This window comes from Bos indicus, chromosome 13 (genome assembly GCF_029378745.1).
Source record: "Bos indicus isolate NIAB-ARS_2022 breed Sahiwal x Tharparkar chromosome 13, NIAB-ARS_B.indTharparkar_mat_pri_1.0, whole genome shotgun sequence".
NCBI classification, from domain to species: domain Eukaryota; kingdom Metazoa; phylum Chordata; class Mammalia; order Artiodactyla; family Bovidae; genus Bos; species Bos indicus.
The window spans coordinates 70,156,445-70,178,792 of NC_091772.1; the positions used below are offsets into that span (position 1 = coordinate 70,156,445).

The 22,348-nt window shown below is 44.7% G+C and overlaps 1 protein-coding gene across 7 annotated transcripts in view; it reads right to left on the minus strand.

Moving 5' to 3' along the window:
- The window catches only part of CHD6 (chromodomain helicase DNA binding protein 6), a 201,469-nt gene that overhangs the window by 130,816 nt on the left and 48,305 nt on the right, over positions 1-22,348 (minus strand). For 5 of the 7 annotated variants that reach the window (XM_070801690.1, XM_070801688.1, XM_070801689.1 and 2 more), the window contains 2 exons: positions 15,205-15,261; positions 743-1,263 (listed from right to left, as the gene is read on the minus strand). In XM_070801690.1, coding sequence (XP_070657791.1) covers positions 743-1,263; positions 15,205-15,237 — 554 coding nt within the window. In that variant the 5' untranslated portion in view covers positions 15,238-15,261. Of the gene's footprint in view, positions 1-742; positions 1,264-11,758; positions 15,181-15,204; positions 15,262-17,260; positions 17,454-22,348 lie in introns of those variants that run through there. The other 2 variants (XM_070801691.1, XM_070801692.1) reach the window with 2 other exon arrangements.

The following is a 22,348-nucleotide window of genomic DNA, read 5'->3' on the forward strand; positions in this document are numbered from 1 at the left end:
TCTCCTGCACTGCAGGAGGATTCTTTACCCAGTGAGCCCCCTGGGAAGCGCACTTTTGTACAGCGATGACAAATATTTAGCTCCCTGAATAAAGAGTATGTTTGGATCCTGACAGGATCTCTAGCCAGGGCCCCCTGCGGTCACCTCCAACAGCCAATGTGCCCCATGCCCTCTTTTCTCTAGACGGGTCTCTACATGGGTCCCTGTGGTCTGTCTCCTCTGGTCTCCCTGACTCACCATTTTCTGAGCACCTGCTGACACGTCAGGCACCGCGTTAGATGCCGAATGAGAGACGCGGACCAGGGAGGCGCCAGCACTAGACGGCTGGCAGCCAGGGGGTCTAGGCAGTCCTCTGTCTGGAGCTCTGCACACATCCCTGGCTCTCCCAGACCCCCAGCACCGACCCGGGGTCTGTGCACGCCTCACCCCCGACAGCTGCCCCTCTGCTGTCTACATGGCTGCTGCTTCCCGAATCACTGCCCACCCCATACACACCTGTGACGTCCCTTCCCCAACACCCTGCGTGTGCTCACATACTTTAATTCTTCTTAATCCAAAAGGAATGGCAAGAAATGGCAGGCACGGTATTAATTAAGGCTATCTTTCTCTCCTCAGGAGGTGAGGAGGTGGGTTTACTTTGGCTCAAAGTGGGGAAGCTCTGTCCAGGGGCTACAGCCTGGCCATGGCCAGCTGGGCTGTGGACGCAGAGCCCAGGGCTGGGGGCGGGAAGAAGGGGACGCACCTGGCCTTCCTGGACTTGGTCCTGGCTGCAGCGTCAGGGCCGCCCCTCTTCTCTTTGGCCTCCCTGGGGCCCGAGGCCTCGCGGGGCTTCCGCGTCTTCTTGGTGCCGTCCTTCTGCTTGGGCTCCCTGGGCTCCTTGGCCTTCCTGGGCTCCTTGGCCTTCCTGGGCTCCTTGAGCTCTCTGGGCTCACGCTTCCTCTTTGGCTTAGGCTCCCTGTCCTTGCTTCCCTTTGCTGCCCCTTCGTGCTCCCCTGGATCCTTTTTCTTGCGTTTCTTCTTCACGCCCGTGCCTCCTCCACCACTGTCCTCCATACCGTTATGGGACGCCGTTTTCCTGGGGAAAAGGGGCCCAGCCTCCTCTTCAACGTCGTACAGCTCCTTTGGGGCTGGACAGTGACTGGCAACATCTTCGATTTTCTCCTCCTGGTCAGTGCTGTGGTCAAATGGGGAGGGGGATGTATAGTCAAAATTGACAGAGGCATCAGACATTGGGGAGTGATTCGGAACTTTTAGACTTGACAACTGCAAGAAACAGAGAAAGAGACAAGCATGTTATTCTTCCACTGCAAGCTTCACACAAACAGTGACGTCAACTGTGAATGCATGGATCTGTTTGGCATCTCCTGAGTGCCTAAAACGTGGCAGTTCCTCCTCTGCTCAGCCATGGGCATATAGCGGCAAACAGGACGCTTTATTGAAAATATCTGCCTCTGCTTGTGTGGAGCAAGGTCCTGGTGGACCAAGTTGGTGTTAGTATATTATGTAGGAAATGTGTATGCCAAGATCTGAAGGCTTTCCATGTTTTACAGAAATCTGAAACACCTTTTTCAACTCCAAGTCTAGAACCGCCAACAACAGTGGTCTCCCACAAAATACCTGTAGATGCCACTGTGCTTATTCGCTCAGTTGTGTCTGACTCTTTGTGACCCTACGGACTGAAACCCGCCAGGCTCCACTATCCATGGGGATTCTCCAGGCCAGAATATTGGAGAGGGTTGCCATGCCCTCCTCCAGGGGATCTTCCCAACCCAGGGATCAAACTCAGGTCTCCAACACTGCAGGCGGATTCTTTATCGTCTGAGTCACCAGGGAAGCCATAGAAGCCACTAGCGGACGCAAAACCTGGGCACACTGCTCCAACCCAGAGTGGCATTTATCATGCTAACACACAAAGTTACTGGCCAAGTGTGCTCCACGATAAAGCTGATGTCAGCAGGGTGATAAGGATATAGGGTCAAGCTCAATGTGTGAGATTTATTTCCCCCAGTCTTCGCTCTCACGTATCATCAAGCAGCATCAACATTCAGCTGGTTTGATTTTCGAACAAGAACACCTGGTCACTCAAAACTGCACCTTTTCTTTTTAACTAAAAACAGTGTTCTGTATGATCATCTAACCTTGTCACCAGACTCAGCACCAGATAACCTCTGAAAGTCACACAGTCATGTCCGACTCTCTGTGACCCCATGGACTATACAGTCCATGTAATTCTCCAGGCCAGAATACTGGAGTGAGTAACCTTTCCCTTCTCCAGACAATCTTCCCAACCCAGAGATCGAACCCAGGTCTCCAGCACTGCAGGCGGATTCTTTACCAGCTGAGCCACAAGGGAGTAGCCTATCCCTTCTCCAGGGGATCTTCCAGACCCAGGAATCGAACCCAGGTCTCCCGCATTGCAGGCAGATTCTGACCCACCAGGGAAGCCCGCCAAAGATAACCTTTGGCCACTCACAAAAAAGCCAGTAACTGTACAGGAGCGTGCTTTACTGTAACAGATGCCTTTAGAAAGTAAGTGTCACAGGTGCTGAAGGCAGCCCTAAAAGGGACATTTCAAAGCCGATTTGGAGCACTGCCAAATAAACGTGCAGCCTCCTAACACCTAACACTGCTTTTAAGGAGACATCCCTTTGGAAGCAGAAGTTATGTCTCATATTTTCAGGAGTGGTGTCACAGAGAACATCTGTCATTTCATAACCACGCTAAGGTTGCCAGTAATCTGACAATACACGGGTGCTAGTTTCCGGAAATAAAGAAGTAACTTACGGAGGACCTGGAAGAGACCAGCAGGCCTTCTAGGACGGTTACACCACTGGATGATGGCTTAGCATCGGCCCCACTTGTGAGTCGCCTGCTCTCTTAACAGGAGGCCTGGCCTGTGCCGAGGGCACAGACACTTGCCAGGTGGTGCGGTTTCCCTCTGGCCTTCTGGTCACCCCGCCTCTGCTCAGACTTCCTGGCCCACCCTGGGAGTGATGGGGTGCAAAGCCCAGCTGCTTATTTCCCTTTCGTTCTTCCCAACTCCCTTTCTTAGCCTGATATTCCCAAACACAACACTGAGAATCCCAGGAGATGATGATGAAAGCAAAGGAGGATTCTTCTGGATTTTTATCATAAACACAGTTCGGGGTCATAAACAAGCCTAAATCTGGAGGGAACTGGTCATTCTGGCAGGACTCACTACTTGGGGGGTGAGGCTGGGGGGACAATTCAGTGTCACTACCTCACTGCTGATTCAGTATTTAAGATGGTTTAGGAAAAAGAAGAGCTAAGTAAACTTCAAAGAAATTTAAATCAATCAACTGTAAGAAAGTGATTTAGATGGTAAATTTTATGTGTTTTCCATCACAATAAAAAGACAAAAAAAAGTAGGGAGGGAGGGAGAAAGTGAAAGAAAGAAAGAAAAGACAGCAAGAAACTCAATGGGTAACACACCCAGTTAAGGCTGGGATCCTGCGAGCACCTTACCATCCCTGGAATGTTACTAAATTCTGTGCCCGGGACACTCGGCCCTCAGGGAACAAGCTTTTGCTTAGCACGCAAGGGTGGACACACTGAAAAAGGCAGAGACACCCAGGTGTTTATTCAAAGAGACTAAAAGACAACACATTGAAGACCTAATTCTACCAAGGCAGTTCTCTGAAGCTCAAAGTGAGACCCTCTCCTCAGTTCATACCTCATGTTAAGGTCTCTCTTTTGGGGGCTCTCCAGAAAGCTGAGCAGGTAGCTCAGGCAGGTGTGGTGGTACCTAGGTATTCAATCACTAGGCTGTAACAGTAACAGCAGCCAGAGCTACTGAACACACATCAAATGGAGACATTCAGAACTACGCAAAGCATGTTTCATGACATCGCCAATCTTTTTCAACAACCCTGCAGGCTTCTTAGCACAATGATGTCTATTTTGTATAAGGGGAAAGGGAGGATTACTAATTGATGCTAAGTAACGTGCCCAAGGCCATACAACTAATGGCCAAAGGAGCCGGGATTGGAACTCTCTAGCCAAAAGCTAATGTTGGTTTCACTGAGCATTTGACGACACCCCAGGGAAACAGACCACCAGACAAGCATTAACTACACTCGGTCAGAAACCCTAAATGTGACAGTGTACTCAATCGCTTTGGGAGAAGATCAGGTTCTTTATAAAACTAAACACATACTTACCTGATGTCCTAGCAATCCCATTCCCAGGAATCCTACAGAGTTGTCTAGTCCACCTCTCACTTTACAGATAAAATACTCTGTCTTGAGATTTAGAGTTGTTATTTAGTTGCTAAGTCTGTGTCCAACTCTTTTGTGACCCCATGGACTATAGCCCTCCAGACTTCTTTGTCCATGGGATTTCGCAGGCAAGAATACTGGAGCGGGTTGCCATTTCCTCCTCCAGATCTTCCCAACCCAAGAACTGAACCTGTGTCTCCTGTACTGGCAGGTGAATTCTTACTAATTCTTTACCGCTGAGCTACCAGAGAGAAAAGGCAGTTTGTCAAGATATTTTCCTAGGAAGTGGCACAGCTGGGACATCCTGGAGGGAGAAGGGAAACCCAAGCAAGACATGAGCACAATCAACCAGTGTTTAAAAGGCAGAAGTATCCCAAAAGGCAGGTATTAGTAAGCAAAAATATAAAATTTTAATCTTGCAAGTCAATAATTCCTCAGAAAAAAAAATTTTTTTTTTTCAAGAGACCTTGTTGGGAGCCTGGAAAAGATATCTGCTGAGGATTAAAAATATAAGACAAAAAATATTTCTTCCATGTATCTCAAGGTCAGCTGGGGGGTGGGGAGGGGAGGGAGGCAAAAGAGTATAAATGAAGTCTCTGTTTCAGCTTCCACCAAGAAGGGCACTAAATTACCCCTTTTGAAAATGGCCTTAAAAGGGACAGACGGCAGATGACCGACTGCAGGAATAGTATCATTTTATATTACACTGACAGCTTAACCAGAATCACGCATCTAGGGAGGCCAGAATGAAGCTGAGAGAGATGGATAAAACACACATCAATGTTAACTCCTAAACCACACTGATAGTAATAAAACATATTTCTTGGGCTCAAAATGAACAATCTACAATATTCCTGGAAAAGACACTTAAAAGATCTGAATCTAGATAAACAGGTTCCCAGACAGACATCCAAGGACAAATCTGGGTTGTTCCCCTGAAGAATCGGGCAAGTCCTTGAAAGTCAAAACAGACTCTAAGAAAATCATCCATGTTACACAATGGAGAGACCCTGAAAAAACTGTGCTAAGTGAAAGAAGTCAGGCACCTTGAAGACCATATATTGTCTCATTTCACTTACATCTCACACCCAACACAGGCAAGTCCATAGAGACATAAAGGGAGGTATATGGAGTTCCCAGGGGTTGAGGAAAGAAAAAGTAGTGTCTGCGATAGGCTTAAGGTTCTTTTGGGGGTGATGAAAATGTTCTAGAATCAGATAATGGTGAGCTTTACACAATCCTGTGAATAGACTAAAACCACTGAATTACATATTTTAAATATGGAATTTATAGAATGTGAATTATATCTCACTTAAAAAAAATTCAATATAAGAATATACTGACAAGGGTCCTCTCTCTTACGTTGCTAACAGGAGTATCAGTGTTTTTTTTTTGGCTGCAACACATAGCATGTGGGATCTTAGTTTCCTGACCAGGGATTGAACCCATGCTCCCTTACAGTGGCAGCATGGAGTCTTAACCACTGCATCACCAAGGAAGTCCCCAGTGTTAACTAGTGAAAGCCTTTTTGCAGGGGAGAGTAGCAAAAACACTAAAATTTTAATCATGGATATGCTTTTAAGTGAGCAATTTCTCTTTGAGAACATAAACTAAGGGAAACATTTAGAAACTCCAAAGTTTATATGTAAGAACACCTGATACAGAATTGTTTTTTAATAGAGTAAAAATAAATATCCTATTTAAAAGTAAACACAGGGAACTCCCTGGTAGTCCAGTGGCTGGAACTCAGCACTGTCACTGCCAGACTGCTTGGGTTCAGTCCCTGGTAGGGGATCAAGCCCTCACACACCACGCAGCATGGCCAAGTGAATACACAGAACATAAATATCTTATTTGTCAATCTTTAGGAAAACGCTTAAATTAATAGCACATCCACATAGAATAACACTACACAGCCATTATTAAACAAAGTTTTAGCTGACATTTTAAAATTTAAAGTTTAAAAGTTAAAGTTTTTTAGCTGACATTTAAAGTTTTAGCTGACATGTGGGAAAATAAAAACATATATATATATATATACATAAAATCTAATTTTTTAAAATAAGACATCACCACTAGCTTTTTAAAATACATTTTAGGATACATACCATCATTATGTTTGGGAGATAAGACTGTGGGCAAGTTTCACTTCTTTTTCCCAAAACTTTCCCCAAGTTATTACCTGTTTGTCTTTAATTGTTTCCCATGATTAGAAGCTTTATAAGACAGTGACTTTGTGGTGTTCCCCAATATTTTTGTGGCTTATAGTAAAACTCAGTCATGTGGTTATTGGGTGAAATGAGTATTTTCAATTTGAGAAAAAGAAAAAAGTCTACAAAATTGTACATGAAAGCAAAAATGACAATACCTGTGTACAGAAGAAAGAAAATAAACAAAATGTGAACAGTCATTTGAGGCTGTGTAAATTTTTTTTCTTTTTTAATACATAGACATCTAGATTTTCAATAATGAGAATAATACTTTCATGATATTTTCACAGATAAACTTTTCACACGGATGTTTAGCAGAAAAATTTTAAAGACTTGAATGCTAAACAGGAAAAACTGTTTGCCAGACAATTCATGCTCCTCCAAGTCATCACGCTTCAGGAATCGAAGGGAGACTACGAGAGGTGCCAGCTCACGATGACATGTGACTGGGCGCAGGGCATAGTGCCCTCTTCACTGGGGCCGGGCAGGCCCCCGCACACCCTTCACCCAAAAGCACTTCCTCCGGCTTCCACCCGGTGCTGAGCGGCCCCGTGGGGCCCTGCTGTCAGTCTGCTTCAGGGCCGCCCACATTCCCCAGAGAGAAGAAGGTGTTCTGTGTGGTGCTGTTTAGCCGACTCTTTTGCAACCCCATGGACTGCAGTGTACCAGGCTGCTCCGTCCACAGGATTTTCCAGGCAAGAATACTGGAGTGGGTTGCCATTTCCTTCTCCAGGAGATCTTCCCCACCCAGGGATCGAACCCGCATCTCCTGCACTGGCAGGTAGGAGTCTTTACCACCGAGCCACCAGGGAAGCCCATGCTCTATGTGCAGACTTACTTAATCTAAAGAAATCAGTTAAATATAAAATTAAGCAGAAAAGCTTAACTAAGTTTGAGACCTGTCTTTTTTAAGTCCAAATAACAAAGGGTCTGTGGACATTTCAGGTGGCAAACCTACTTCCCAATTAAAATTAGAATTGTCTTATATTTTTGCCTTCTCTTTCATCTGAAAGAGTATTTCTCATAGTTACCTGACTGTGGAATACAGTAAAGACAGAAAACCCCACATATCCTTGCCTTTTTATACTGCAGTTGCACTGGGACGCTCATCATTCAGCACAAAGATTTGTGCTGAGATGGCAAGACTCATCTGAGGAGGGAGAATGTCAGTGAGTGTGTGTGTGTGTGTGTCCCCTCTGTGTTGAGTTTTTTCCCTGCATTCAGCATATTCATCTGAGGAGAGAGAGTATCAGAGAAACTGAGTGAGTGAGTGGGTGTGTACGTGTCACAGAGAGAGAGAGAGAGAGTGTGTGTGTGTGTGTGTCCCCTTTGTGTTCTGTGTTTTACCCCTGCATTCAGCATGTTCAATCCTTCTGCACCTAAGAGTCCTGTGCTCTGGGCGGTAAAGCAGCCATTCCAATCCTGTGTCTCTTCTACCACAGTCACAGCTGGTCAGCGCCAGGGGAAGAGCTCAGTTTCAGGGATCTAAGGTGGAAACCTTAGGTATGTAAGGTAGACGAAGGTGTCCAGGAGGCTCTTGGATATACTTTCCAAGGGAAATGTCCAGAAGAGTACATTGGACTGCCCAGGAAGAATGGGTAGAGAGAGAAGAGGGAACAGGGCCTAACCTGAGGAACACCAATGCTTACGGTTCCCAGAGGGGGAAGAACCTACACATCGTGTGGGAAGGAGCATCATCAGGTCAGTGATGTAGCGGGGAAAAGGGCAAGAAAGTGCGGCTTCACAGATACCCAAGGATGAGTGCATTTTATGACAGATGCTCACAGGTGTCAAATGCTGCTGAGGAGCAGGTAAGCTAAGAACTGAAGAGTGATCAACACATCTGGTGATGTCATTTCTACAAAACACATCCACCCCAAAATCCTTGAACCTGGTCATTCCCGGTCCCCATCTCTATTTCCACATTAAAACAGGGTACAGGGTGGTGTTGGGTTTTTATCTGACAATGTTCCAGGAATCTTAGAAAGTCAACATCTCTAAATATATCTTTAGGTGAAGTCAACCTAAACCTTGTCAATTCCAGGCAGTAACAAAAATGGGGCGAGGGAGCAGGCAGATTATCAAATGTAGATGCTAAGAAGAAAAGAGCAAGAGAGAGGGAAATTATTTGATAAGTGCCTATTTGTTAACAAGTGTTGTTTCTAGAAACTACGAGTTTTATTTTCAAACAACTATGGCCCTAATGGAAAAACCAAAAGTTCAAAGTGATTCAATTCTCTAAATCTGTCAAAGAAGAATGATGTTTGCTTCATCCAAGGCTAGGGGAGGCCTCTTCTAGAATGTTTCTGCGGCATCTTCTAAACTAAGTAGGTCAACAAATACAGAAAAATAAGACTAATTTCCTTCATTTTTCTTCCTGGCCCATCTGGAATTTCACTGTAGGCTTGGGCTACCAGGGCCTCTGAGCCCAGAACTTCAGCAAACCCTGGCCAACTGCACTGCCACACACCAAAGCCCAGAAAGAGCAGGGCCTAGAGTCAGGAACACTGCATGTGCGGACAGGAATGGTGCTTTTCATACACCCTAGTCACAGCTACTCCGAGTATTCAGCACTGTTTTGATATCTGAAGGACAAAATAGACGCCAGCAATGATCATAATAATACCTGATTTTACTAAGGACTGAGTATTCTTGAACAGATTATGTCTTTAAACAGCTCTAAGAGGAAGTATATTATGGTTCCAACTACAACTTCATTTTCTAGAGAAGCTCAGAGAGGTTAATAACTCGCCCAAAGTCACACAGCTCGTGAGCAGTAGACTTGCCATTTGAGATCAGATTTGATGCTTGGTTTTAAGAGCCACTGCTCTTGACTCCTTCACGATGCTGCCTCATGCTGTGGATACACCAAACTTAGAATCAGAATTAGCAAGACTCTCTAAGCACCTCAGCCTTCCCTGGTGGCTCAGATGGTAAAACATCTGACTACAATGCGGGAGACCCAGGTTCGATCCCTGGGTTGGGAAGATTCTCTGGAGAAGGAAATGGCACCCCACTCCAGTACTCTTGCCTGGAAAATCCCATGGATGGAGAAGCATGGTAGGCTACAGTCCATGGGGTCGCAAAGAGTCGGACACGACTGAGCGACTTCACTTTCACTTTCTAAGCACCTCTACTTTATCTCCATCATCCACTGCCCAGCACCACTGTATCTCCCTAACCTTTCCCCAGAAAACCATTAACCCTTTCCTCTTCTATCCATCTCTCTACAAATCCATTTGTTTCCCAGAACAGAATGGGAGAATACACGAAGAATCAATCAATCTAGCAGAACGCTGAAGATTAAATAAGTGACCTCAGACTTTTCAAAACTACCCAGAAGGACCCCAAGATAAGGGTTGACAGCTACCAGAAGGCCTGCAACCACCATCCTAAGGATGTATCTTGTTAGCACTGGGTACTGCATTTCCTTTTCCCTCCACAAATGAGAACTTTTGATCTTTGGTCACTAAGTGTTATATAGTTTCTCCAAACTTCCAAGATTTCTCCAAAACTGTATCAGTGGTAAAAGGATGAGCTAATTAAGAAACCAGACAGTGAGTTAATGAGAAGACTATAAACTGTATCAACAGTGGAAAGAAGTTCACTGCTGTTACTTCTGCTTCCCTTCATAATGCTTAGAATACCAGCTTTGGGCTAGTTTTTCCCGAGAGTGGATCCCAGTTAAACAGAGGAAGGCAATTCTCTGCAGCTATATCCACACTTGTCAAATGTCACAGATCCTAGATCTTTTGTCGCCACTTTGATGTTGGCCCAAGGCCTCGTTACCAGAGCTCCCCAGACTCCTCTGGCCAGGAAAGGAGACGAGGCAATGCTATTCGCTGTTGAAACGTGGTAGTCTTTCTTCCAGGGTTTCCTACATGTAAATAGGTTCAGCGTCACTTATTCGTAGAATTTAAAACTCAGCAGCTTATTTCTGTTTTTAAAAAGTTCCTTTGTGTCTGTCTCAGCTAGTGACATACTGAGTGACATCGGTAACATGAGCTGAAAGAACCACTATGTAATATATAATTATATATTTTAATTAAAAATTGTATCTGTTTAAAATACTTTTTATTTTGGTACCAACAGATAAATGCCATACACGGTAAACCCTAGGATTCTAGTGAGGATGGACCTCGGAGGCCATCTAGCCCAGGCTCCCATCTCCTGGCCTGACACCCAAGTAAACGGCTCTCCAGCCTCTCCAGAGGCAGGGAGCTTACTGCCCACAAGGCACAGGACACGGCTGAGCAGCTCAACTTCTCAGGACGGTCTTCTTCAGCTGGAGCTATCCCCTGCTCACCTGTAACTCTCCACATGTGTCCATACTCATCCTCAGACGAGACAGACAGATACAGTTAACCTCTTCTCCACAAGATCCTTCTAAATCATCCCTTCTTCAGGCTCCATCATCTTAGTCTCGCCTATCATACCTCACGCAGTCAGTGTTCCTGTACAGTCACTTTGCTCTGACCTCTCAAGTATATGTTTCAGAGCACAAAATGAATTAGGGCAGTAACAAAAGTAAAAATATGCTAAGGTATGTCCAAAGACCAGTTTGCGAGCCTGTGGATTGCTTTGGTGGGAAGGTTTTTTTTATTTTCATGCTTGGCAGCATCTTGCAGTTCAGGCATCTGTATGGACTATCACCAGTACCTGGAAGAGAAGCAGCAGCAACTGCTCCACTTAATTAACTTTCTTCTCTACCCCACCTAACTTCTAAGTAAGAACCCTGCACTATGCCTCAACACTGACTATGAGGTCTAAATGAAAACCCATCTCACTGAAGCTACGTAATAGCCAGCTGACATATCAAAGGTATTAATGTGACTTTGAAAATTCATGTTGGAATAATTTTGATAAAGAACGTTTTTTTTGTTTGTTTTGGCCACCTGATGTGAAGAACTGACTCACTGGAAAGACCGTGATGCTCGGGAAGACTGACGGCAGGAGGAGAAGGGGACGACAGAGGATGAGATGGTTGGATGGCATCACCGACTTGATGGACATGAGACTAAGCAAGCTCCAGGAGCTGGTGACAGACAAGGAAACTTGGCGTGCTGCAGTCCACAGGGTCGCAAAGACTGAGCGACTGAACTGAACTGTTTTTTACTGACATGAAAGCTTACTTTAAATAGTGTTTAAAAAATTAAATATGCAGATTGTTTTATAAAAGAATTATAAATCTGTCCATGTGTCATAAATGACAATAGTTTGAGGGTTTGGGGTTCTCTTCAAGTAATATGTTCTTTTGAACAGCAGCATAATATTCCACTGGCCCTGGCTATAATGTAAACACAGACCTACCTCACAGATACTGCAGGATCAGTTCCAGACCACCACATAAAACAAGTATCATAGTGAAGTGAATCACACAGAGTTTTTGGCTTCCTAGTGCATATAAAAGTTATGTTAACAGTATACTGAAGTCTATTAAAATAATATGCAATAGCATTAATTTAAAAACATTTTATTGCTAAAAAAAGTGCTAACCATCACCTGAGCCTTCAGCAAGTCATGTTCTTTTTGCTGATAAAGGGTCTTGCCTCGATGTTGATGCTGTTGACTGACTGGGGTGGCTTTGGCAGTTTACTAATATAAGGCAACAGTGAGGCTTACCACGTCGATGGAGTCTTCCCTTCACAGTCTTCTGTACCTGCAGTGCTGTCTGGCAGTGTTTTACCCACAGTACAACTTTTAAAATTGGAATCAATCCTCTCAAGCCCTGCTGCTGTTTTATCAACTAAGTTCGTGCAATATTCTAAATCCTTTGTTGCCATTTCAACAATCGTCAAATCTTCTTCACCAGGACCAGTTTCCACCTCAAGAAATCACTTTCTTTGCTCATCATAAGAAGCAACTCCTGATTTGTTCAGTTTTATCGTGAGATTGCAGCAATTTAGTCCCATCTTCAGGCTCCACTTCTAGTTCTCCACCAGTTACAGTTATTTCTTCCACTGAAGTCTTGAACCCCTCAAAGTCACCCATGAAGGTTGGAATCAAGTTCTCCTAAATCCCTGTTAATGTTGACATTTTGACCTCTTCCTGTGAATCACAAATGTTCTTCACAGCATCTAGAATGGTGAATCCTTTCCAGAAGGCTTTCAATTTTCTTTGTCCAGATCCATCAGAGGAATCACTATAGATAGAAGCTATGGCCTTACAAAATACATGTCCTAAATAGTAAGATTTGAAAGTCAAATTACTTCTTGATCCAAAGGCTGCAGAATGGATGCTGTGTTAGCAGACATGAAAACACAATTAATCTTGCAGTACAACTCCATCAGAGCTCTTGAGTGACCATGGGCGCTGTCAACGAGCAGTCATTTTTTTCTGAGCAGCAGGACTCAACAGTAAACGATGCTGTAAACACGTGCTATCATCCAGGCTCTAATTTTCGTTTAGAGACTACAGGCAGAGGAGATTTAGCTCAATTTTTAAGGGCCCTAGTAGTTTCAGGATGGCACATGAGCACTGGTTCAACTTCAAGTCACCAGCTCAATTAGCCCCTAACAAGAGGGTCAGCCTGTCTTTTGAAGCTTTGAAGACAGGCACTGACTTCTCCTCTCTAGCAATCAAAGTCCTAAATGGCATCTTCTTCCAATGAAGGCTGTTTTGTCTAAACTGAAAATCTGTTGTGTAGCGTAGTCACCTTCACGGATCACATGCGCTAGATCTTCTGCATAACCTGCTGCAGCTTCTACATCTGCACTTGCTGCTTCACCTTGCATTCTTATTTATGGAGATGGCTTTTCTCCTTAAACCTCATGAGCCAACCTCTGCTAGCTTTATACTTTTCTTGGGCACTTGCCTCACCTCTGTCAGCCTTCACAGAATTGAAGAGAGTTAGGGCTTTGCTGTGGACGAGGCTCTGACTCAGGGGAATGCTGTGGTTTGCTTGACCTTCCACCTAGACCGCTAAAACTTCCTCCACATCAGCTATAAGCCTGCTGTGCGCTCTCATCATTGATGTGTTCACTGGAGTGGTACCTTTAATTTCCTTCAAGAACTCTTCCTTTACATTCACAGCTTGGCTAACTTAAGCACAAGAGGCCTTGACTTTAGCCTGTCTCTACTTCCCATGTGCCTTCTTCACTAAACTTAATCACCTTTAGCTTTTGATTGAAAATGAAAGCCAAGCAACTCTTCCTTTCACCCGAACACCTAGAGGCCATTGTAGGGTTATTACGTGGCCTAATTTCCATATTGCTGTGTCTTGAGGAATGGCTGTTTCTTGGGCTCAGAAGCCAGAGAAGGTGAACGGTGGAGGAACAGCCAGTCAGTGGAGCAGTGAGCACACACACATTTATCCATGAAGTTCTGTGTCTCACAGGGGTGCAGTTCCTGGCACCCCAAAACCATTACAACAGTAACACCAGAGATCACGGATCTCAGATCACCGTAACAAATAAAATAGCAATGAAAAGGTCTGAAATATTGACAGAATTACCAAAAGGTGACACCGAGACGTGAAATGAGCACATGCTATTGGGAAAATGGCTCTGTTAGACTTGCTCAAGGCAGGGGTGCCACAAACCTTCCATTAAAAAAAAAAAAGAAAGTAGTATCTGTGACAGTAAAATGAAGCCTTCCTGTAGTCCCCTTTTTAATGAACGCGTAAGTTCTTTTCCATTTTTGCTCTTATAAACAAAGCAGCCATGAAGCTGTACATGCAGTTTTGCACACTTGTCTGAGTATATCCATAGCAGAAAATTCTGGCAGATGGAACTGCATGTTCTGCAGTGTTTGTCTGCTAACTTTTGACTCTAAAGAGCTAGGACAGGAAGAAATCGGGAGTGTAGACAGCCGTTAGACAGCAGATGAGTCAATTATTTCCTAGAACAGGCTGTTTTAGTTTGGTTTCACAAGGACCTATCTGCTGGAGACAGAACAGAGGGTCGTCCTTGGAACCGCATCCCTAGACCACCCTGTATTTGACTACTGAGTGCTCTGTAGAAGTGGAGAGGGAAGTAGGTGGTCCCACTCAACCTCTGTGCACGGGTTCCAGCTGAAGAGCAGAGACTCAGACCTCCCCGGTTACCAGGTTGTCATCAATTCTGTACAAGGAAAACCAGCCCAATTCCAGGAGATCAAGCCTGGTCCCCTCATCTCACCTCCCTGGGCCTCACTGGTTTAGGTCTGTGGGTTGCTCTGAATAGGGAACCACCTAGAACACAGAACTATAATACCAACTGAGGAAAAAGATCTTAGCAGGATGGGAAACACAGGCCACATGTTTTATCAACACCCCTCCCCTCCAGGAAACCAAACGGGGCTGAATAGTTGAGAGGTTCACTATTTTCTGCAGGAGAAAACTTCTGCAGATTGTGATAAACAGGAGGTCTGTGAGAAAATGCTTTCAGTTTAACTGAACGTCGAAAATAATAAATATGTAAACTATAAAGAAGTGAGCACTTCTCTCTTTATAAAAACTTGGTAAGCTATTCCTGGGGGCGGGAAAGGGGGGGGAACATCTCTTTTTCACATAACCAATTTTGAGTCATATTCTGATTTACAGTCTTCATTACATTTATTCCTATATGGAGCTGACCTGAGCACAGTACAAATCTATATATTAAGTCCTTCAGGACAGAGCTCTCAGTTACCATGTGGAGAATGGAAAACACAGGAATCAGGGTAACCACCAGAGGCTGAGAGAGAAGCCACAACTGCTGGCATCTCCTCGTTTAAAAAAAAAGCAAAGCACCAGTGTGAGCTGGATTCACTCACTTAAAAGACAGGTGATCTCTTACCTGCTTCTCTTTCTTCTGTATTTTCATTATCATCTATTAAAGGCAATTATTTTATTTCTGTAAAACATAAAAAAGGCAAAAATTATGTTAAAATCCATAATAAAACATTTCAGATTATCTCAAGATTAGCTGTGGCCCATGAGGAAAACAGAGAATGGAGGATTACTTCCCCAGAACATTTACGATTAGCAATCTTCCAGCCTGACACTCCTGAGAGCCCTGTGCACTGGCCTAAACCTACTTACTCCTATCCTGAGCCCTCATTTTTTGCTCTAGATGCAGCAGAGTCAAAAAAATACTGTCTTCATAGATAAAACAAGCTATAAGAGATGCTGGCGCATTAAATCACAAAGGGAACTGAAAGAGGAACTGAAAATGATGCCATGAGTATATCTGGGGGGTGTGGAGGGGTGGAGAGGGGCTAGAACTAATAAGCAAAGCCCTCATTTGGGGGGGGGAATTAGTAAATAATATCTATAACTGATATATCAGGAAATAGAAATATGCACAATAAAAAAGAGTTAAAGGACTTCCCTGGCGGTCCAAAGGTTAAGACTCCATGCTTCCAGTGCAGGGGGCCCAGGTTCGATTCCTAGCCAAGGAACTAGACTCCATGTGCCACAATTAAAACCTAGTGCAGCCAAATAAATAAATAAATAATTTTAAAAGAGAAAGAGCTGAAAGAGTTAAAACTGGTTTTTCTGAAGGAGAAAGGAGCTGGTATGAGACAGGACAGGGCACTCCTGCGCTTCATCATATGCTGTCCTACATTACTTGATGTTTCAAACCATGTGCATTTTAAACTGACAAAATAAATTCTATTTCAATATCCCATAATTTTTTCCTAATGATTTTATTATACCCATTCCCATCATTTCCTAATGATTTTATTATACCCATTTTATTATACCCATTCCCAGGCTCCAAGCACAAAGCCACGATGCCACTGAGCTTCTCATAAATGTCTTTTGAGCAGCACAGCCACTGGCTTGAGAGGTCCAGAAGTGCTGTGGGGCATCCAAGGGACAGAAGGACCTCTGTTCTAGGAAACCCAAATGGAGGGCTGCCTGAATCACCCACTCTCACCTCCCCCAAAGACAAACAATGGAAAGATCATAGTATATATATCTTGGCTTCCGGTTCTAGTCTGGATGTAGACACCAATTCATATTCATTGTTTACCTTGATTTCCTGGACATCCCACAGAGCTAGGAGCCCATCCCAGAGGTGCACGATTATCCCTATGATACACTTATTTCTCACATGCAAGTGAATGCGGTATGTGCAGGCATCAGAGAGCTTTTAGATTAATCCAAGGCAGTCTCACCTAAGTGGGCTCATGGTGTGTTTGATGCAACTGAGAAAAATGAAGGCCTTGGGATTTCAATCATCCGTGGGAACCACAACTACAGTTTAAAGTCTGTCAATTTAGGGTTTTCTTTTCCTCCAAGAGTCAGAAGCATTTTCTATTCAAAGGAGCATACCATGTTACCAGGATACTGCTGCTTGCAAAGAGCACAGCATCCATGGAAGCAACAAGTGGCAAAGTGGGCACAGGCAGGCCCTAGACAAGGGGGAAAGAGAGGGCGGCAGAGAAGAACCGGCCAAGCCAGGAAAAGGGAAAACCAAGTCAGTAAACAGTGCTCTGAAGGTTCAGTGTGAGGACTAACATCTGATGAAACAACGAACTTTCCTCAAGAAAACCATAATTCCTGAGAAATGGCAAGGTAAGGGCTCTGAAATCAGGGCAGTTCAGAGAATCTTACCCTCTGGACTTCAATACAGTGGAGCTGACTCTAGGTCAAATATGTTAGCACAAAACTCCGTCTCCTTTATCTTTCAGTTTTGAGTTATCAGACCCCAGAAAACCAACATTCTCAACCACCACAAACTGCCACAAATTCTGCAATGAAGAAGGAAGTTTGCGAAATAAACTCTAGCTAATAAAAAGGGTATTATCAATAACCAGACATGTAACTCAACTAAAATTCTACCCAACAAAATGAAATCAACTGCTTACAAAATGCAGAAAAAGTCTAGTGCCAAGAAAAATCACCTTCAGTTCAGTTCAGTCGCTCAGTCGTGTCCAACTCTTTGCGACCCCATGAATCACAGCACACCAGGCCTCCCTGTCCATCACCAACTCCTGGAGTTCATTCAGACTCACGTCCATCGAGTCAGTGATGCCATCCAGCCATCTCATCCTCTGTCGTCCCCTTCTCCTCCTGCCCCCAATCCCTCCCAGCATCAGAGTCTTTTCCAATGAGCCAACTCTTCACATGAGGTGGCCAAAGTACTGGAGTTTCAGCTTTAGCATCATTCCTTCCAAAGAAATCCCAGGGCTGATCTCCTTCAGAATGGACTGGTTGGATCTCCTTGCAGTCCAAGGGACTCTCAAGAGTCTTCTCCAACACCACAGGTCAAAAGCATCAATTCTTCGGCTCTCAGCTTTCTTCACAGTGCAACTCTCACATCCATACATGACCACAGGAAAAACCATAGCCTTGACTAGACGGACCTTTGTTGGCAAAGTAATGTCTCTGCTTTTGAATATGCTATCTAGGTTGGTCATAACTTTCCTTCCAAGGAGTAAGTGTCTTTTAATTTCATGGCTGCAGCCACCATCTGCAGTGATTTTGGAGCCCAAAAAAATAAAGTCTGACACTGTTTCCACTGTTTCCCCATCTATTTCCCATGAAGTGATGGGACCGGATGCCATGATCTTCGTTTTCTGAATGTTGAGCTTTAAGCCAATTTTTTCACTCTCCACTTTCACTTTCATCAAGAGGCTTTTGAGTTCCTCTTCACTTTCTGCCATAAGGGTGGTGTCATCTGCACATCTGAGGTTATTGATATTTCTCCCGGCAATCTTGATTCCAGCTTGTATTTCTTCCAGTCCAGCGTTTCTCATGATGTACTCTGCATATAAGTTAAATAAGCAGGGTGACAATATACAGCCTTGACGTACTCCTTTTCCTATTTGGAACCAGTCTTTTAATATATCAAAAAAAAATTAAGTATAATGCAGTAGAGACATCAAAAAACACAATTTCTGATTAAGGTCCACAAACCAGCATGCAAATGATCAGGGCCCAGCGCTGCCTGCAAAGTGGGGAGAACAGGTCCAACTGATCGTCACTGTTGGCTCGTCCATCGTCTCCAGCGTTCTGAGAGCACTCAGGCAATGTGTCACCTAGATCTATGGACTGCGGAGCTTCCGCTTTCAGGAATCCACCCCGAGGCAATCAGCCAGTAGGAAGTCAAGCTGAGAGGAAGCTCAGGGATGGGGTGGGAGACAGTGTGGAAATGCTGTCACAGCAGAGCTTGGCCACTGCAGAGGGTCACTGTTCCCTGGGTCCCCGTCATCACAGGGCCTGGGAAGATCAGAGGCGGCCGATGAGCACAAGCTAGAAAGACTGGGAAGGTGTGGGGCTAACCCAAGTAAGGCTTGACTGTGGTTACTCAGCAGACAGAAGGCTTGGAGGAAAAGAGCTGGGTGAAAGATCCTAAACCAAATCTCACCACCATTCCTCACCAGGTGTTCACACGCGAGACACCCGCACCCTCAGGGATTTTCACGCCATGCAGATAAACCCACTCCATTCCCTGAAAGAGACAATGTGTGTGAAATCCAAGTGCGTCCCAGTGAGGCTGCTATGAGAGTAACTGCTTCAGGGACCTCCCTGGTGGTCGAGGGGTTAAGATTTCACCTTTCAATGCAGGAGGTGCAGGCTGCATCCCTGGTCGGGGAACTAAGATCCCATATGCCAAGGAAAGAAGAATTGCTCTCGTTCACTGAAAGCAGGTCTTTGGCCGCCCTTGCGTCGTGATCGTGAAATCATTTCTAGTACCTGGATGGACTGCCACACACCAGCACGTGGGCACTTCACAAGGTAGCAGCTGGCATCAACAGCATGGATTTGTGTTCAGTAAGCATGTATTGACTTTTATTTCTCCAAATACCATCTAGTATTTTCTCTCTGAGGTTTTCTCTACCTTTTTCCTCTTTGATGGCACGTGTTTAAAAAACACAAAACTACCTAATCTTTTTGTGCAGCTGAATTTTATGCAACAGGAATAGCGAACGAGATATACGCTAAAGCAGGTCCTTCTGCACAACACTGGAAATGGTTTCACAGCCTCTGCTGCTGTGCTGACATCACCCAAAAGTTGTGATTAGATAGATCCTTTAGGTTCAATAAAGTGCAAATTAAAACAGTAATTTCAGAATCCCACAATTTAATTAGAAGCATAATACAAATATATTCTGAAACTCCTGTGTGGACAAACCAGGAAACTTGAGAGTGTATTAAAAAAGTATATTAAAAAAAAAGTGTGTAACTGGGGCTTCCCTGGTGGCCCAGTGGTGGAGATTTCACGCTTCCACTGTTGGAGGGCACGGGTTCATTCTCTGGCTGGGGGCCTAGATTCTACATGCCTTGCAGCACAGCCAAAAACAATAAAGATGAAAAAGTATGTTAACTTTTGAATGACAAGAAAACTGGGAGAACTCCTCAATGCATTTCACTGCTCACTTATGAAAGCAGTATTTAATTACCTTCACAAGAAGGTTAGCTGTTAATAATATAAAAAGTAAACAACATAAATATTCCCATTCCTTCTTAACACTCACAGCAAAGCTTACATTAAGAAAAATGGGTGCAGGTTCATTAAGAACATTCTGAAATGTATGACTTTTTCTCTCTCCAGTTCAACACTTCTGCCCCAGCGCCATCTCCCAAGTTCCTCCGTGCGGTCAGCCTTTGTCTCCCCACAGTGCCAACCTCAGAGAGTATCAGGACACAGGACGCACACAAGCCTTCTGGCAGCCTCTGGTGTCACCTGTCCTGGGCTTCCCTCCAGGGCAGGGGAAGCAAGGTGGCCCCCTCTCCGGAGGACAACTAAGCCTTCCATCAGTACTTGGGGTCCATCCTCTCCTGCCTCTCAGCCACCTCAGCCTCTGGATCACTTTGCAGCTAGTCTCTCCTCGTTTCGTTCCGGGTTTCCCCTCAGATGTCACCTGCCACCAAAGTCTTCCTTGACCCCCTACTCCCGCCAACCCCTGTCCCCACCCTCTCTTCTCTCACCCTAATTTAGCTTTTTTTCCTGGCACTTGTTACTACCTGACGTTGTATTACGTCTAGTTGATTACGAACTTATTACCTGTGAGATGTACACACACGAGTGTAAGCTCTGTTTTGTTCATGCTGTACTTCCTGAGTCTGAAAAAGCAATGGGCTCATAACAGGGACTCAATAAACATGTGTTCCACGAAGAATCACTTCCTTCTCTCCGCAAACAGGCTCAACTCTACCTCAGAACAGTAACCATACTAACAAATCCCACACCTGAATCATCACTTCCTTCCGTATTACTTCCCTAAAGCTCCTCTTGGCAATGACTCCCTAGTTAACAAGTCCAAGGCCTTATCCTGAGTTTCTTGCAGCAATGTAAGCTACAGACCATTTTCTCCTCTTAAAATTCTCATCTCACTGGTCTCCTGGAGGCCATTCTCTCCAGCTTTCCCTCTGACTGCAGGCTTCCAAAGCTTAGCTTCCTCCATAGGCTCCTCGCATTATAAGGCCCAACTCTTAAATGTCAGTGTCCCCACGGCTAAATACTCTTAAAGTTCTAACAACTTTACGTGGCAATGTTAATCACATCACTCTAAAACGGGGCAGAGTCAATGATGTGTTAATAAATTCCACATGGGCTCTGAGCGCTCCACTCAACTTCCAGACTTCACCTCTACATCAGGTGTGTGCTCAACCACTCAGTCGTGTCGGACTCTGCAACTCCGTGGCCTAGAGACTGCCAGGCTTCTCTGTTCATGGGGTTCTCCAGGCAAGAATACTGGAGTGGGGTAACATTTCCAAATTCAAGTCCTCCTGACCTCTAAGTGGACTTATCCATCCATATCCTGGCCAGTTCCAATCAGGGATCCCACAGATACCCCCCCAAATCCCACAACTCTTCCAAAATCAAACTCAATGCTGCCTTTACACACACACACACACACCCACACACCCACCCCTGCTCCTATGTCTCCCACTGGAGGTCAGAGTCCCACAACCTGCCACCCAGCCCAGAGTCCAGTTATCCTAAAATCCTTCCCCTTCCCTTATCTCCTTCCTCTTTCCTGAATCCCGAGGATCCTCCCCAGTCCACTTTGGGTAGGGGGTGTTTTTCACCTGACCCAGCCTCCTAAGTGTCTCTGTTCTTAAGTGCCTTCCACCCTCATACCATTACCCTCATTGCACCAAGCGTGTGTTTTCCTAAAGTATCTGCCAAATCAGATCATTATCTCTGCAGTGTCTTCAGAAAAGAAAACATTCTTCCCAGCACAGAGCCCTGCATAAGGGATCCAGCCTCTAGTCCGTGTCTGCTGCTCTGACTTTACCTTCCACCATTCAACCAACTGTTCTGAACACTTAAAGTTCAGGCTATGCCTCCTTCCACTTCATTCTCTTATCCTTCAAAATTCAACGCTGTGTGTCATGTTCTCCGGGATGTTTTACCTGACTTCCCTAAGCCCTGAAAACACCTCTGAGGAGCACTAAGCCACAGCAGCTATGCCACCATGGTATCATCTTTTCCCCGTATCTGCGTGCCACCAGCTCCGTGCCTCTGCGCCCTCCAGGAAGGGACTGTGTCCTGCAGCATCAGGCTCAGTGCCTGACATCTGGGCTCATAAAGGATTATCTGTGGAGTAAGGGGGTGAATAAATGGGAAAGCGATGTTTACAGAAAAGGCTTTGAGCTCCTACCTTCTTTATCATAACTGATGGCCTTTCTTTTTTGTTTCCTGTTTACTGTTCTTTTATGTCCAATCAAATTTCTTAGCATTCATCATTCATGCTTTTTCAAAGTAATAGCTTAAGAATTCAATAATACGCAGCTTAAAACAAAAAATATTCCCCTGAGTCTACTCCTCCCCATTCCTGACTCACTCTTCCCAGGGGTAATCTTTTGATCTATAGCTCTTCCTTCTGCTATGTTTCAAAATATTTCTTAAAAACAGTGATACAAAATTAAGGATAAAAATCATTAGGGTAATCTCAATAGATGCAGAGAAAGCTTTCGACAAAATTCAACATCCATTCATGATAAAAAAGCTCTCAACAAAGTGGGCCCAGAGGGAACAT